Source organism: Delphinus delphis, chromosome 4 (assembly GCF_949987515.2).
Source record: "Delphinus delphis chromosome 4, mDelDel1.2, whole genome shotgun sequence".
Taxonomy (NCBI): Eukaryota; Metazoa; Chordata; class Mammalia; order Artiodactyla; family Delphinidae; genus Delphinus; species Delphinus delphis.
In genome coordinates this window covers 72601483-72617479 of record NC_082686.1, presented here as the reverse complement: position 1 = coordinate 72617479, position 15997 = coordinate 72601483, and the positions used below count along the sequence as shown (strand labels likewise).

At 36.7% G+C, this 15997-nt stretch overlaps 1 protein-coding gene across 17 annotated transcripts in view; it reads left to right on the top strand.

Moving 5' to 3' along the window:
• DLG1 (discs large MAGUK scaffold protein 1) overlaps positions 1–15997 on the top strand; it is a 285716-nt gene that overhangs the window by 166515 nt on the left and 103204 nt on the right. For all 17 annotated transcript variants that reach the window (XM_060010895.1, XM_060010903.1, XM_060010902.1 and 14 more), the window contains 2 exons: positions 145–281; positions 4286–4430. In XM_060010895.1, the coding sequence (XP_059866878.1) occupies positions 145–281; positions 4286–4430 (282 nt within the window). The remainder of the gene's footprint in view (positions 1–144; positions 282–4285; positions 4431–15997) is intronic.

The window sequence follows — 15997 nt, the reverse complement described above, 5'->3', positions numbered from 1 at the left end:
TACTTAGGATTTTTAAAATAGGTAAATAGATAATTTTCTGTTTTAAAAAACATTAGTTTGGTGAAGTTATCACCTAGTTTTCAGTCATTTGGACTTAAGTTTACATATATTGGTGAAATTCTAAAACTAGTGTTTTCCATACAGGTCTTGGGTTCAGCATTGCAGGAGGTGTTGGAAATCAACATATTCCTGGGGATAATAGCATCTATGTAACCAAAATAATTGAAGGAGGTGCAGCACATAAAGATGGTAAACTTCAGATTGGAGATAAACTTTTAGCAGTGAGTATAAGAAATCCATTGTTTTAAAAATCACTTTGATGTCTTTTTTTTCCTGACAGACTGAATTTCTACGTGCCAAAAATGTTTAAATGATATTTCCATGAGTGAATACTAGTCTTGCTTTAGTCAAAACCTGAAAAATGATTCTTTATTTGCCACTACCATTTCCTCTACTAGCTCCCCTCTCTTTTTCTTTCATTCTGTTTAGGGGCTTGGATGCACAGAATTGTTTAGTCATAATCCTTAGGTTCATAACATCATCATCCTTTGTTCATGTGTGACCTTGTTTTTCCCTTTCTTACTTTAATTAATTAATCAATTATTTTATTTATAATATAGTAAAAACTGCTAGTCATTACCCAACCCAAGAACTAGAATATCAACAACTTGTGTTCCTCATTCCTTTGTTTTTTAAAGATTGCTTTATCACATACATATTCCTAAATGTTTTGTTTAGTAGTGTGTGTTTTGAAAATTTTTAAAGGCTATTGTGCTGTATATAGTCTTTTTTAATACTTTTCTCACTCAATATTGTTTTACTGAGACTTATCCATATTGTTGCCTAGAGCTGAGATTTATTCATTTACCCTCTTCATAACATTCTATTCTGGGACTGTAGACTGTATCACAATTTATTTATCCAATCTTCATCAATAACTGTCTTAGTTCATGTTCCCTAGAAAAACAAAACCTGAAGAAAAGCTACTCTGCTAAGGTATTATTGGGAGGTATAACTTCAGAGAAGCTAGAGTGAGTGAAAATGAAAAGTGAGGCAGAGAATGAGGGAAAGCCAATACAATGTATTATGTTTCTGAACTGGCTATAAAATCATAAGAAAATGTAGCTGATTGCTTGTTATGTAGGACAGTCTCCCAGGCAGGCAATGTGGAACTGCTAAACCTTAGATCCAGCCATCCAGGGAAAAGAAAGGATTTTATCTGCTGACGCCTTTTAGTCTCTTGTCTCTTGTTAGTTAGAGTCTAACCCCATGGGGGTTAACTGTCCTAGATTTCTCGACTGTGTTACCCAGCCCCTCTGGACAAATGCTAAGGAAGCCAGTTCCCACACTCTGGCACAGCACTTCCCCGGAACCCAGAAGTCGTGAGAAGAGCCAGAGCCTCGTGGTCTAGACAGGTCAGATGTGGTCTTCTAATATGTTACAGCTCTCACTATGTGGAACACGTCAGCCAAACCCAAGCCCAGCCTTTACTCCAGAAGAGGTTGGAAGAGCTCATAATGTTAGGGGACAATATGAGAGTAGCAGTAGCTAGGACTCTCCCCTAACCAAGCAACCAAAGCCTAGTGGACACGTAGGCTCAAGTGAATCTGAAAAGGCATACAAACAAAGTCTGGTATAGTGGTGATTTGGTCTATCTCCTATTTATTTATTTGCCCTTTTTTAATAGTTATGCTAGGAAGAGCAACTAATTATTTTTGAGTTAATGACAGGGAGGAGGAAGGAACTGTCCTTCAACTGCTTCTCTCTAACTTATCCTCTCACAGCTATGACTTGCCACTCTTTCCCCCAAGCTACAACCAACACTCCCTCATCATTGCATACACCCCCCACCAACACACACCAGTTCCAAACAACCTTCTTTCTCCACTACGTTTCTCACTTTTATTTTTAATTTCTTACATACTGTGTCTTCTTTATCCTTCTTCCAAAATCAATTTTAGGGGTAGGGAGCCAGGAATTCATGCTGATTTACCGTTTAGTTGTTGCCATAATTCCACTGAAATTATTCAGTTCTTAATTTTCACCTTAATTGATGTATCAGGCATTTGACATACCTTCTTCCTTCTTAAAACACTCTTTCCAGTTCGCCTGATAGTCACCCTCTATCTTGCTATTCCTCTTAGCTCACCAGCCATTCCTTCTCGTTCTCCTTTTTGGTGCATCTTCTCCCTAACGTCTAAACATTGAAGTGATCCAGGACTCAATACTTGAACATATTCTCTTCTCTCTTTGATAGGTGGTCAAATAACTTACTGGGTCTTATTGTACATGATAGTAATAAGTATTGTTTTCTGAACTTCAGTCTCCTTCTCTATGTCTCAAGAGTCATCTCAAATATAATATACAGTTGGCTCTTTGTATCCGTGGGTTCCACGTCTGTGGATTCAACCAACTGAAGATCGAAAATATTTGGTGGAAAAAAATTCCAGAAAGTTCCCAAAAGGCAAAACTTGAATTTACATGACATTTATTTTATATTAGGTATTGTAAGTGATCTAAAGATGATTTAAAGTATAAGGTGAGGGTGTGCGTAGCTTATATGCAAATACTACGCCATTTTACTTAAGGAACATGAGAATCTGCAAATTTTTTTATCCTCGAGGAGGGTGATGGGGGGTAGTGGGGTTATAGAATCATTCCCCCACAGATACCGAAGTACAACTGTATCTAAAAATGAACTTTCAAATCACGGCAACCCACCCCACCTTGCCCCCCAAAATTCTGCTCTTTGCATAATTTTCACATCTCATTAAACGGGAACTTTATCCTTCTAATTTCCCCAAGTCTAAAACTTTAGGATCATTCTCTTTCTTTCCCACTCCACATTGAATCACCTCAGCAAATCTTGTCAGCTCTTTTATCAGTTATCTAATGCTGCATAAGAAAAAACAAAAATTAGTGGCTAAAATGACAACAATTATTTATTTGCTTACACTTCTGCAATTTGGATATGTTTGGCCAGGGTAGCCTGTCTTTATTCCATATAATGTCTACTGGGGTGGCTCAACTAGGGCCAGGGGTCCACCTCCAAGTTGGCTCACATATAGTGGACCGGTTGGTTTTGGCTGTCATCTAGGAACTCAACTGGGGCTGTTAGCCAGGTATTCAGTTCTCCAGTGGGCTGTCCACATGGCTAACTTGAGCTTCTCACAAAGTGGTGGCCAGGTTCCAAGAGGGACATGCCAGAGTGAGCTTTTCCAAGAAGACAGCTCTAATGTGTGGCATTTATTAATCCTCTCTTTGCATCACAGTTACTAATGTCTCATTTCAGGCCATCAGAAGAACAGTATACCACAGTTGTGTATTTCAAAATGCAGCAAGTCCTCACTGTACACAGTAGGGTGGGACCATAAAAATGACCATGCAGTTGAAATCCTGCGAAGCATTATTAGTAATCAGTGGTGAAAGTCAGGATTGTTCTGTGACCTTTAGAAGTTTTCGTCAAAACATTTAAAAGTCTCCTGCAGTCGATTATAAAGTCACGTATTAGGGAAATGGAAAATATACTAAAATGAACATTTGTTTAGTGCACTGTAATTTAAAACACTAGAAACATTTATAGTGTTTTATTTCTTTTTAAAAGAAAATGTTTACCAAAAAGAGGAGCAGTCTAAACCTAGCTAATGCTAGCATTTCCTAATGCTAGCAGAAGAGAAAGGATTAGAACAGAAATTACCAATATAGGAAATAGGACAACCATATTGTCTATGTTGGTAGAGAAGATCAACAAAACCAAAACTTGGGTCTTAGAAAAGATCAACAAAATTGACAAACCTTGGGCTTCCCTGGTGGTGCAGTGGTTGGGAGTCTGCCTGCCGATGCAGGGGATGCGGGTTCGTGCCCTGGTCCGGGAGGATCCCACATGCCGCGGAGCGGCTGGGCCCGTGAGCCATGGCCACTGAGCCTGCGCGTCCGGAGCCTGTGCTCTGCAGTGGGAGAGGCCACAACAGTGAGAGGCCTGTGTACAGCAAAAAAAAACAAAAAAATTGACAAACCTTTAGCTAGACTGACCAGGAAAAAAAAAATGACTCAAATTTCTAAAAGTAGGAATGAAAGAGAGAACATAAGGGAATACTTTTATTTATGAATAACTCTATACCAACGCATGTAGGTAACTTAGATGAAATGGGCAAAGTCCTAGAAAGACACAAACTACCACTCCTATTCAACATTGTACCGAAGATTATACCCAGAGCAATAGGGGCGAAAAAAATGACATTCCAAGTGGGAAGGAAGAAGTAAAACTTTTGGGATTTTCTTTTAGGTGAATACTGTGTGTTTAGAAGAAGTTACTCATGAAGAAGCAGTAACTGCCTTAAAGAACACATCTGATTTTGTTTTTTTGAAAGTGGCAAAACCCACAAGTATGTATATGAATGATGGCTATGCACCACCTGATATCACCAACTGTAAGTCTGTTTGCTTAAATCTTGTTTCCTTAGATGTGATGTATTTTAATGAAGATTCCCAATATAAAGTTTAAACATTATACAAATATTTTTAAAAGAACTATAAAGCATTTTAACCTAATCATTTTAAAAACCAATTTTAAGTCAGAATCTTCATAATAATAAGTGGAGATGGCTTTTTCACCTTTTCATCTGTAATTTCATAGCAGTAATTACTTTTAACATTTAAGGCATTGATTCTCAAACTTTTATATAAGTAACAGTCACCAAAGGTATTTGTAAGTAATGTGGCTTCTTATTTTGTTCTAATAATTTTTGGATGGAGCACAGAAATATACTTTAGCAAGCAATTAATTCTTTTAACAAGCAGGGCAATTCTGATGCTTCTGATGCTGCTGGTTCATGGGCTGCACTTTGAGAAACAGTAACTTAAAATATTTGTAAAACCTGGGCTTTTCTATACTCTCAACTGTGTGAGCATAGATATTATCTTTGTACTTCAAACTCTTAGTGTATTACCTAACTCTGTTTGTGCACAGTACAATTGTATTGCCTAGAAATGAACTGTAATGAAAGTACTTATAATTTTAAGTTTCCTATTTGATTTTCTTTTTTAATGTACAAGCCGAGATGAGATTTAAATATATTCTTAATGTGTTCATGTTGTTTGAAAAATGAAAGTTTTATTTGTTTGGTATGTTGAGTCAATACTAGAATCATCCATGTGTAATAAAGATCATAAGTGTACTCTGTAATCTGCTTTTCCAAGCTTTCCTTTTTTAAATTGTAGAATTTTAAAGATATTTGTGATTTTGTGATTTTGTAAGTGGCAATGTTTCCAGTTTTAAAATGTCAAAAAGTTCATTACAATCATTAATCATTAGAAGCTAAATACAAATTATATTTTAAAGTGTATATATACTGTCCTCCAGTGATGCATCTTCATTATCTGCTCATTGATTCATTAATTACTCAAGTATAGCTGAATTATTCTCTTAATAGTATTCAGTCTTTTTAATGGACAGAAATGATGTCTTATATATCATTTGTGTCAGAAAAGAACTTTACTACTTGTTTAAAGTTCTTCCATATATTTGGTCTTTCACAGAAGCTTTATATAAGGACTTGATGTATTTTATTTGTTATTAGGAGATGCAAATTCAATGATGAGCTCTTTTATTCACCAATTTAAATATTATTTATTATGCTGCTTTATCTGTTCAAGACAGCTATGTCCCAGTTGTTCCACAGATTGAGAGTTGGCATCCTGATTATGGCCAAATATACAAATAGCCAGGCTGCTTCTTAAAAATGTGTTGAACTGGAAAAAATGTTACTTTTTATTGAATTATCTCTTTTTATATAAAATAATATGACATTTAAAAAATGGCAGAGCTAGTCCTAAAGAGTAGTAAATAATGATTGTTTTCCCTATAGGCATATGTAGAATATTTCGTCCCTTTTTTTCCATCTGTTATTAAACTAATAGAATATTGTGAAAAAGTTGAAGTTTACCATGCTAGTTCAACTTCTGTTCTGTTTCTCTTCTTATGAATTTTGTTGTACACTTAACAGTCCATGCTTATACTATAGACGCAATTCATAAGTAACTTATTATGTGTGTTTTAAAAAGCATTTGTATTTGAAAACTTTTTGCATAAATGATTTTTACCTGTCAGCTCTTGTGAAGCCCTTGCCATCAGACTATTCAACTTACCTGCCTGTCCCTTATGTTGTTAGTCATGTAGTTTCCTCCTCATCAATCTGGCTTTAGTCACTGAAGATTTTAGTGTCAGGTCCATTGTCCTTTGATACACATTCACATTGTCATTCTTAGTGATGTCCAGGCAAAATGCACACTGATTCATTCAACAACCTGGCTTCTTTGTTGATCTCCTTCTTTCTAGCTCTCCTGCCCTCCACTCCAACTCAGATACTTGGTTCCAAGACAATAATTTAGATCTTGTCATCGTCAATACCTTCACCACCTCCAAAATCTTGATTTAAATCATCCCATTCTCTGACTACATCCATCAGTTTATTTACTCCTGTTCTAACAATTCATTCTCATTTTGACCTTCAATCATTTGACACCATTACTTGGTTGTCCCCTTGTGTTTCTACTTGTCTGCTTTTTTTTAACTTAGCCTCCTTGGTTTGTCGTGATATTCACTTCATTGCATATATCTTCTACTTTCTTGCCCTCTCCATCTTCACTGGCAGAATCCCAACCCTGGTTCAACCTGCTGTCTTCATCCATTCCTGCTCCCTAAAAAGCAGAACATGCCTAGAGAAAAGCACAGAATTGTAGTTTAAGTTATGACCATAAATCTCAGATGGGGTCACACTCCTATAGCTGTAATCCACATATGGATAATAGACAAAATATGGTACCCAGGAATAGAAGGAGGTTTATTACTGAAAACAAAAAAAAGTTCATCGGATCTGATAGAGAACATAGTTTCTTTGATGATATTAAAATTCTCATGCTTTTGCATTTATATATCTTTTCACTTTTATATTCTGTTCAGGTGGAAGGCCTTGTTAAACTTCTGATTTGGCCACTGCTCTCTTCCTGCTTTTACTTTAAGCTCTTCCACTTGTCTTCTTTCCTAAACTTTGGAGGGTTTGGGTCATTAATCTTGGTATCTAAGGACAATAATTTAGCCTCCCTTGTTTTGCAGTTCTCTGAGGAATCTTTTTACTTAGGATTTGGGGTATAGGAAATAGCACTGTTTTAACTAATCATTCTTTGGGCAGTCATTTCTTTGACAGGAGCATTAATTTTTAGTTCCTGCCATATGAGATACTATGCCTTACATGTGAGAATGACTCTTTCAGAAAAGGTCCATTGAATAAAGGCACAGTCTGGATATGGTAGGGAAAAGGTACATTTTCTGGCTTGAGCAGTTGACCGAATTTCTTGCCCAGTTGGGTTTTTTTGTTTGTTTGTTTCAGCCAAACTTGATAATGCAGCAAAGAAATTTGAGTAAAAAATCAGTAAACTCTAGACTTTAAATGGCCAGTGATTATAATGGTTCACGTGCATGTCTGTTGCTTTAGGGCAACATGCCGGTTCCCTTGAAAATCACAGATATTCTTACATATCACCCAAGAAAGACTTTGGACTTCAGAAGAGCCATTGGTAGAAAATCCTTTGGCTCAAATGCAGAAGAGTATCTTATATATGAATTGGATGGGAAGAAATTGCTGTTGGAGACTGCAAACGTATAAAATCAAAGATGGCTCTGGACTTCTAAGCTCTATACTATTAATAGACATTGTAGACTTTTTCCTTTTTGTATGATTACAGAAAGAGATGTATAGATGCTATCTCCTTTTTTTTTGTTTGTTTTTTTGCTGTCTCCTTTTGATAGCACATAATTGTTTCCAGTACACCATACTTCCAGTCACTACCTACTGTCTTTCACTCAGGTTACTTCACTCATATATGTAACCTATCTGGCCACTGTAGTAATTTGAAGTAATGATCCTTGCACTTTTGTTTTCCCAGTGGGTGTTATAATGCTTTGTGCATAGAAGGCACTCGGTAATGTAGTGAAAGAAGAGATTCATGGTTAAATAATAAATATTACAGCTAGATTTTGAAATGCCTAGTAACTTTATCATAGTTAATACCTCAAGAAAGTTAAATATTGTTTCTATGTGTTACTGATAGTAATGCACATAATTCAGATGTGTTGTGCTTTTGGAAGTTACAACTGAAATGTGTTGCTTACCTGGGTCAGGAATAGCTTTATAATTTTCTGTTCTTAGCTCTCACTAGAATTACAGTCGATGAACTCTAATGATGTTTTAGGGGTTTTTTTGGGGTTTTTTTTTTTGGGTTACGCGAGCCTCTCACTGTTGTGGCCTCTCCCGTTGCGGAGCACAGGCTCCGGACGCGCAGGCTTAGCAGCCATGCCTCACGGGCCTAGCCGCTCCGCGGCTTGTGGGATCTTCCCGGACCGGGGCACAAACCCGTGTCCCCTACATCGGCAGGCGGACTCAACCACTGCGCCACCAGGGAAGCCCTATAATGATGTTTTTTATTATTGAAATGAACCGATAAATAATGTTTGCTTATTTTTTATTCTGGTTTTTTACCAGGTTTCCATTCTTTTATGGTGCATTAAAAAGAATAATTATAAATTGGGTTGGCAGATCTGAGCTGGTGTCAGGGCATGTCCTTCTTATTTTTAATAGGCTTTATATTTTAGAGCAATTTTAGGTACACAGAAATATTAAGCAAAGGTACAGAAATGTCCCACCTGCATAGCCTCTCCTATTACCAACATCTGCCAGAGTGGTACGTTTGTTACAATTGATGACCCTACATTGCCATATCACTACCCAAAGCCCATAGTATACATTAGGGTTCACTCTTGATGTTGTACATTCTGTGGGTTTGGACAAATGTATAATGACATGTACCCACTATCAGTATCATACAGAGTAGCTTCATTGCCCTAAAAATCCTGTGCGCTGCCTATTCATCCCTCCCTCCCCTCTAACCTCTGGCATCCACTGATCATTTTGCTGCCTCCATAGTTTTGCCTTTTCCAGATTGCCATGTAGTTGGAATCATACAGTATGTAGCCTTTTAAAATCTTAACTTTTTACACCTAAAACAACACAACATTGTAAATCAACTGTACTCCAATAAAAATTAAAAACAAAAAACAAATATGTCATGTTTTACTTTTCATAAAATACATTTTAGATAATTTGATTAACATTTCCAATTTACCTGAAACTCACAAAATGGCATTGAATATATCACATATGTCCAATTGAAATACCCAAATTACACCAAAAAGCCTCAAACTCCTTAAAAACAATTAAAGTAATTAATTAAGCCCTCTGCTGATTTTGTCAAATTTGAGATAACAATTCAGTAAATATTTTAAAATATAGCACAGGCTAAAGTTTTCCATAAACTTTTGAATTAAAGAAGGCCTAGATGTTTGAAAAAAACAAACAAACCTTCTTTCACGTAGTAATGTGCATGAGTTTTTAACTCCTTTGGGTAAATAACCAAGGAGTGCAATTGCTGGGTCGTATGGTATGAATATGTTTAGTTTTATAAGAAACAGCCAAATTGTCTTCCAAAGTGGCTGTACCATTTTGCTTTCCCACCAACAACGTATGAAAGTTCCTGTTACTCCACATCTTCACAAGCATTTTGTGTTATCAGTGCTGTGGTTTTTAGCTATTCTAATAGTTATTCAGCAGTATCACATTGATTTAATAAGCATTTCCTTGATGTCATATGATAAGGAGTATCTGTTCATATGCTTATTTGCCATCTGTATATCTTTTTTGGTGAGGTGTCTGTTAAGAGTCTTTGGCACATTTTTAAATTGGATTGTTTGTTGTCTTGTTGAGTTTAAGAGCTCTTTGCATGTTTTGGCTAAAGTTCATTATCACATATATTTTTTGCAGATATTTTCTCTCAGTCTGTGGCTTGTCTTTTCATTCACTAGACAGTGTCTTTCACAGAGCAGAAATGTTTAATTTTAATGAGGTCTACCTTGTCAGTTTTCTTTCATGGATTGTGCCTTTGGTGTTGTATCTAAAACACCATTGCCAAACCCAAGGTAATCAAGATGTTCTCCTATGTTATCTTCTAGGATTTTTATAGTTTGGGGTTTTACTATGTCTGTGATCCATTTTGAGTTAATTTTCACATGGTTTATATCTAGATTCTTTTTTTTTTTTTTTTGCATGTGGTTGTCCAGTTGTTCTAATAACATCTGTTGAAAAGACTGCCTTTGCTCCATTGTGTTTGCCTTTGCTCCTTTATCAGTGATCAGTTGCCTATATATGAGTCTATTTCTGGATTCTCTGTTATATTCCATTGATCCAATATTTTCCTTTTCTTTTGCCAATATCACACTGTCTTGATTACTGTAGCTTTTTAGGAGGTCTTGAACTCAGGTAGTATCAGCCCTCCAACTTTGTTCTTCTGTTTCATTATTGGGTTGTCTATTCTAGGTGTTTTGCCTCTCCATATAAACTCTACAATCAGTTTGACAATATCCACAAAATAACTTACTGGTATTTTGATTGGGGTTGCATTGAATCTGTAGATCAAGTTGAGAAGAACTAATAACATCTTGACAGTATTGAGGCTTCCTATCCATGAACATAGGCTCTCTCTCAATTTATTTAGTTCTTCTTTGATATCTTTCATCAGAGTTTTGTAGTTTTGCTCACGTAGATCATTAGATTTATACCTAAGTATATCATTTTAGGGGATGCTAATGTAAATGGTAGTGTGTTTTTAATTTCAAATTTCACTTGTTCATTGCTGGTATACAGGAAAGCAGTCAACTTTATATATTAACCTTGTATAAAGGTTAATATATACAATATATATAATATATCTTTCAACCTTGCTATAATTGCTTACTAGTTCCATGAGTTTTTTTTTGTCAGTTCTTTCAGATTTTCTACATTGACAATCATGACATCTACAAAGACAGTTTTATTGCTTCTTTCTCAATCTGCATACCTTTTGTTTCCTTTTCTTATGTTAATGCATTAACTAAGACATCCTTCACTTGCTCCTAATTTTAGTGGTAAAGCTTCAAGCTCCTCACCATTAAGTATTATGTTAGCTGTAGGATTTTTGTAGAGTATTCTTTTTTTTTTTGGCGGTACGTGGGCCTCTCACTGTTGTGGCCTCTCCCATTGCACAGGCTCCGGACGCGCAGGCTCAGCGGCCATGGCTCACGGGCCCAGCTGCTCCGCAGTGTGTGGGATCTTCCCGGACCAGGGCAAGACCCGTGTCCCCTGCATCTCTCAACCACTGCGCCACCAGAGAAGCCCGAGTATTCTTGATCAGGTTGACAATACTCCCCACTATTCCTAGTTAACTGAGAGATTTTCGTATAAATTGATATTTTGGATTTTATCAAATGCTTTTTCTTCATCTATTGATATGATTATGTAACTTTTCTTTAGCCTGTTGTTGTGATGGATCATATTGTTTTTTGAATGTTGAATCAGCCTTGCATACCTGGGATAAATCCCAGATGCTTGTGGTATATAATTCTTTTTATATATTGTTGGATTTGATTTGCTAATATCTTGTTGAAGATTTTTTCCATTTATGTTCATGAGCGATGTTGTTCTAGAGGGTTTTTTCTTATGATTTCTTTGTCTGGTTTTGTTAGGATAATGCTGGCCTCATAGAATGAGGAGGTATTCCCTTGGCTTCTGTCTGCTGGAAGAGGTTATAGAGAATTGGTGTAATTCCTTTCTTAAAAGTTTGGTAGCACTCACCACTGAAGGTTATCATTATGGATTCAATTTCTTTAATAGATATAGGCTTGTTCAGATTGCCTGTTTCTTTTTTGTGAGTTTTGGCAGATTGTGTCTTTCAAGGAATTGGTCCATTTCATCTAGGTTATCAAATCTGTGGGCATAAAGTTCTTCATAGTACTTACTATTCTTTTAATCTCCATGGAATCTGTAGTGATGTGCCCTCTTTCATTTCTGTCTTCTCTCTTTTTTTCTTAGTTAGCCTGGCTGGAGGCTTATTGATTTTATTGACCTTTTCAAAGAACCAACTTTTGGTTTTATTGATTTTTTTTAATCTGTTGATTTCCTGTTTTATTTATTTATTTATTTTTAATTTATTTATTTTATTTATTTATTTTTGGCTGCCATCGGGTCTTCCTTGCTGCATGCAGGCTTTCTCCAGTTGCAGCAAGCAGGGGCTACTCTTCGTTTCAGTGCGCGGGCTTCTCATTGAGGTGGCTTCTCTTGTCGCAGAGCTCAGGATCTAGGCGCGTGGGCTTCAGTAGTTGTGGCGCGCAGGCTCTAGAGCGCAGGCTCAGTAGGTGTGGTGCACGGGCTTCATTGTTCCACAGCATGTGGGATCTTCTTGGTCCAGGGCTCAAACCCATGTCCCCTGCATTGGCAGGTGGATTCTTAACCACTGCACCACTAGGGAGCCCAGATTTCCTATTTTTAATTTCATTGATTTCTGCTCTAATTTTTTATTATTTTTTTCCTTCTGTTTACTTTGAATTTAATTTACTCTTTTTCTAGTTTTATTAGGTGGAAGCTAAGATGATTCATTTTAGATCTTTCTTTTTTTTCTAATATATGCATTCAGCACTATAAATTTCCCTCTAAGCACTGCTTTTGCTGTATCCCACAGGTTTCTTTTTTTTTTTTTTTGCGGTACGCAGGCCTCTCACTGTTGTGGCCTCTCCCGTTGTGGAGTACAGGCTCCGGACGTGCAGGCTCAGCAGCTATGGCTCATGGGCCCAGCCGCTCCGCGGCATGTGGGATGTTCCCGGACTGGGGCACGAACTCGTTTCCCCTGCATCGGCAGGGGGACTGTCAACCACTGCGCCACCAGGGAAGCCTCTATCCCACAGATTTTGATAGGTTGTGTTTTCATTTTCATTTAGTTCAAAACATTTTTAAAATTTCTCTGGAGATTTCTTCTTTGACCCAAGCGTTATTTAAGAGTGTGTTTGTGTTATTTAATCACCATGTATTGGGGGATTTTTAGCTATCATATTTTTATTGATTTCTAGTTTAATTTCACTGTGGTCTGAGAACGGACATTGTATGATTTCTATTTTTTTTTAATTTGTTAAGGTATGTTTCATAGCCCAGAACATGATCTATCTTGGTGAACGTTATGTGGAAGCTTAAGAAAAATATGTGTTCTGCTGTTGCTGGATGAAGTAGTCTATAGGTGTCCATCATATCCAGTTGATTAGTGATGTTACTGAGTTCAGCTATGTCCTTCCTGATTTTCTGCCTGCTATATTTGTTCATTTCTGATAAAGAGGTGTGGATTAATCTATTTCTCTTTTCAGTCTGTCTGTTTTGGCCTCACATAGTTTGACCCTTTGTTGTTAGGTGTTAAAGATTATCATGTCTTCTTGGAGAACTGACCACTCTATCATTAAGAAATGCCTTTCTTTAATCCAGATAATTTTCCTTACTTTGAAGTCTTCTCTGTCTGAAATTAATATAGCTACTCCTGCTTTCTTTTGATTAGTGTTAGCATGGTATATCTTTCTCCATCCTTTTACTTTTAACATATAGGCCTTTATATTTAAATTGGCTTTCTTGTAGACAGTATATCTTGGGTCTTGGTTTTTTGACCCACTCTGACAGTATCTGTCTTGGAATTGGTGCATTTAGGCCATTGATGTTCTAAGTGATTATTGATATAGTTGGATTAATGTCTATGATATTTGCTACTCTTTTCTGTTTGTTACCCTGTTCTTTGCTCCTGTATTTGTCATCCATTTTTTTTCCTGCCTTTTATGGCTTTAATTAAGCATTTTGCGTGATTCTGTTTTCTCTCCTTTCTTAGTGTATTAGTTACATTCTTTTACTTTTTTTTAGTGGTTGCCCTAGAGTTTGCAATATACATGTATAGTAATCTAATTCCACTTTGAGGTAACACTACAGCTTTTTGGATAGTGTGAGTGCCTTATAATAACAAAATAATCCTAATTCCTCCCTCCCATCCCTTGTATCATTGCTGACATTCATTTCATTTATACATAAACATATATACAGACATAGTCGAATACAGTATTGCTATTGTTTTGAACAAAGTGTTATTTGTTAGCTCAATCAGGAATAAGAAAAATAAGAAAAATGAGTTTTATTTTACTTTTGCTTATTCCTTCATCAGTGCTTTTCCTTTCTTTCTGTGTAACTGAGTTTCTGACCTACTAACTTCCCTTCTCTCTAAAGGACTTCTTTTAACATTTCAAAAGGCAGATCTACTAGCAATAAATGTTCCCTCAATTTTTGTTTGTTTAAGGAAGTCTTTATTTCTTTTTCACTTTTGAAGGATAATTTCACAGGTGGGTTTTTTCTCTTAACACTCCACTGTCTTGCTTGAATGGTTTCTGAGAAGTCATATTTAATTCTTACCTTGCACCTCTATCAGTAAGGTGCAGTTTTTTCCCGTGACTTTTTTTAGGGCTTTTCTTCCCTTTTTTTTTATCCTGTAGTTTGAAAAGGATATGCCTAGGTGTAACTTTTCTTTGCATTTAACCTGCTTAGTGTTCTCTGAGCTTCCTAGATCTATGGTTTGGTGTCTGACATTAATTGTAGGAAATTCTCATCATTATTGTTTCAAAGATTTCTTCTATTCCTTTCTCTCCTTTTTCTGCTTTTGGTATTCCCATTACATATATGTTCCACCTTTTGTAGTTTTACCACTGTTCTTGGATATTCTGTTCTGGTTTTTTCCCCCCAGTCATTTTTTCTCTTTGCTTTTCAGTTTTAGAGGTTGCCATTGAGATATCCTCAAGCTCAGATTCTTTCCTCAACCATGTCCAGACTACTAGTAGCTCATCAAAGACATTCTTCATTTCTGTTACAGAGTTTTTGATCTCTAGTGTTTCTTTTTGTTTCTTCCTTAGAGTTTTCATCTCTCCACTTGTATTGCCCATCGTGTTCTTTATCCATTAGAGCCATTAGCACGTTAATCATTATTGTTTCAAATTCCTGGTCTGATAATTCCAACATCACTGACATATATGAGTCTGGCTCTTATGCTTGCTCTGTCTCTTCAAACTGTGTTTTTGCCTTTTGTGTGTCTTGTAATTTTTTCTTGATAGCCAGGCATGACGTACTGGATAAAAGGAACTGCTGTAAATACGCCTTTAGTAATATGGTGATAAGGTGTTGGAGTGGAAAAGTGTTGAATAGGCCTGTGATTAAGTCTCAGTCCCTTAGTGACCTTGTGCCTCTGCAGTGCTCTTCACAGTGCTTCTCAGTATTCTCCCCAGTTCTGCTCCCTTAGGACAGGATGGCTAGAATTGGCTAGATTTGGTTATTTCCCTTCCCCCAGCTCTGTTGGGCTCTGACAAAACCCCAGCAGGTGAGGCTCTGGTTAAACAGTTTCTTCTGAGGACAGACTGTTAAGAAGAACAAAATGCTTGTAATATATTTCAAAATGGTTCCTTTTCCCCTCCTCCTGCCAGAAGCATGACAGAATTTTTCTCCAGTATTCACTGTGAGAACCTGTAGAGTTCTAGGAGGTAAAACTCACAAAAATGTGGGGCCCCTGATGATGGGGTCCCCCTGGAGTTTTTGACTCCCAAAGTCATCCACACTGAGCCCCCAACAATTTGTTAATTACAGTTCAGGTTACTCTACCCCAGCACTTGTTACCACAGAGATTTCTGCTCTAGTAAGTTGTGATTTTCTGTATTCACCTTTCAGTGTCCTTAATTTGGGGGACAGTGTTTTGCCCTATGACTTCTATCTTAAGCATCTAAAAAGGGTTGTTGATTTTTCAGTTTGTTCACCTTTTTAGTTGTTGTTAGGACAGAGTAATGACTCAAAGCTTCTTATATGCCAAGCTGGAAACCAGAAGTCCCTCAATTTATTCTAAAACTTTGTCAAGCATAGCTTTTTGCAAAGCTTTCGGTTTTCGTTATTCACAATCAGATTTTGAGTATACAGTTGATCATTGAACAACATGGGTTTGAACTATGTGGGTCCACTTATACGTGGATTTTTTCAGTACGTACTACAGATCTGCGGTTAGCTGAATCTGTGGATGC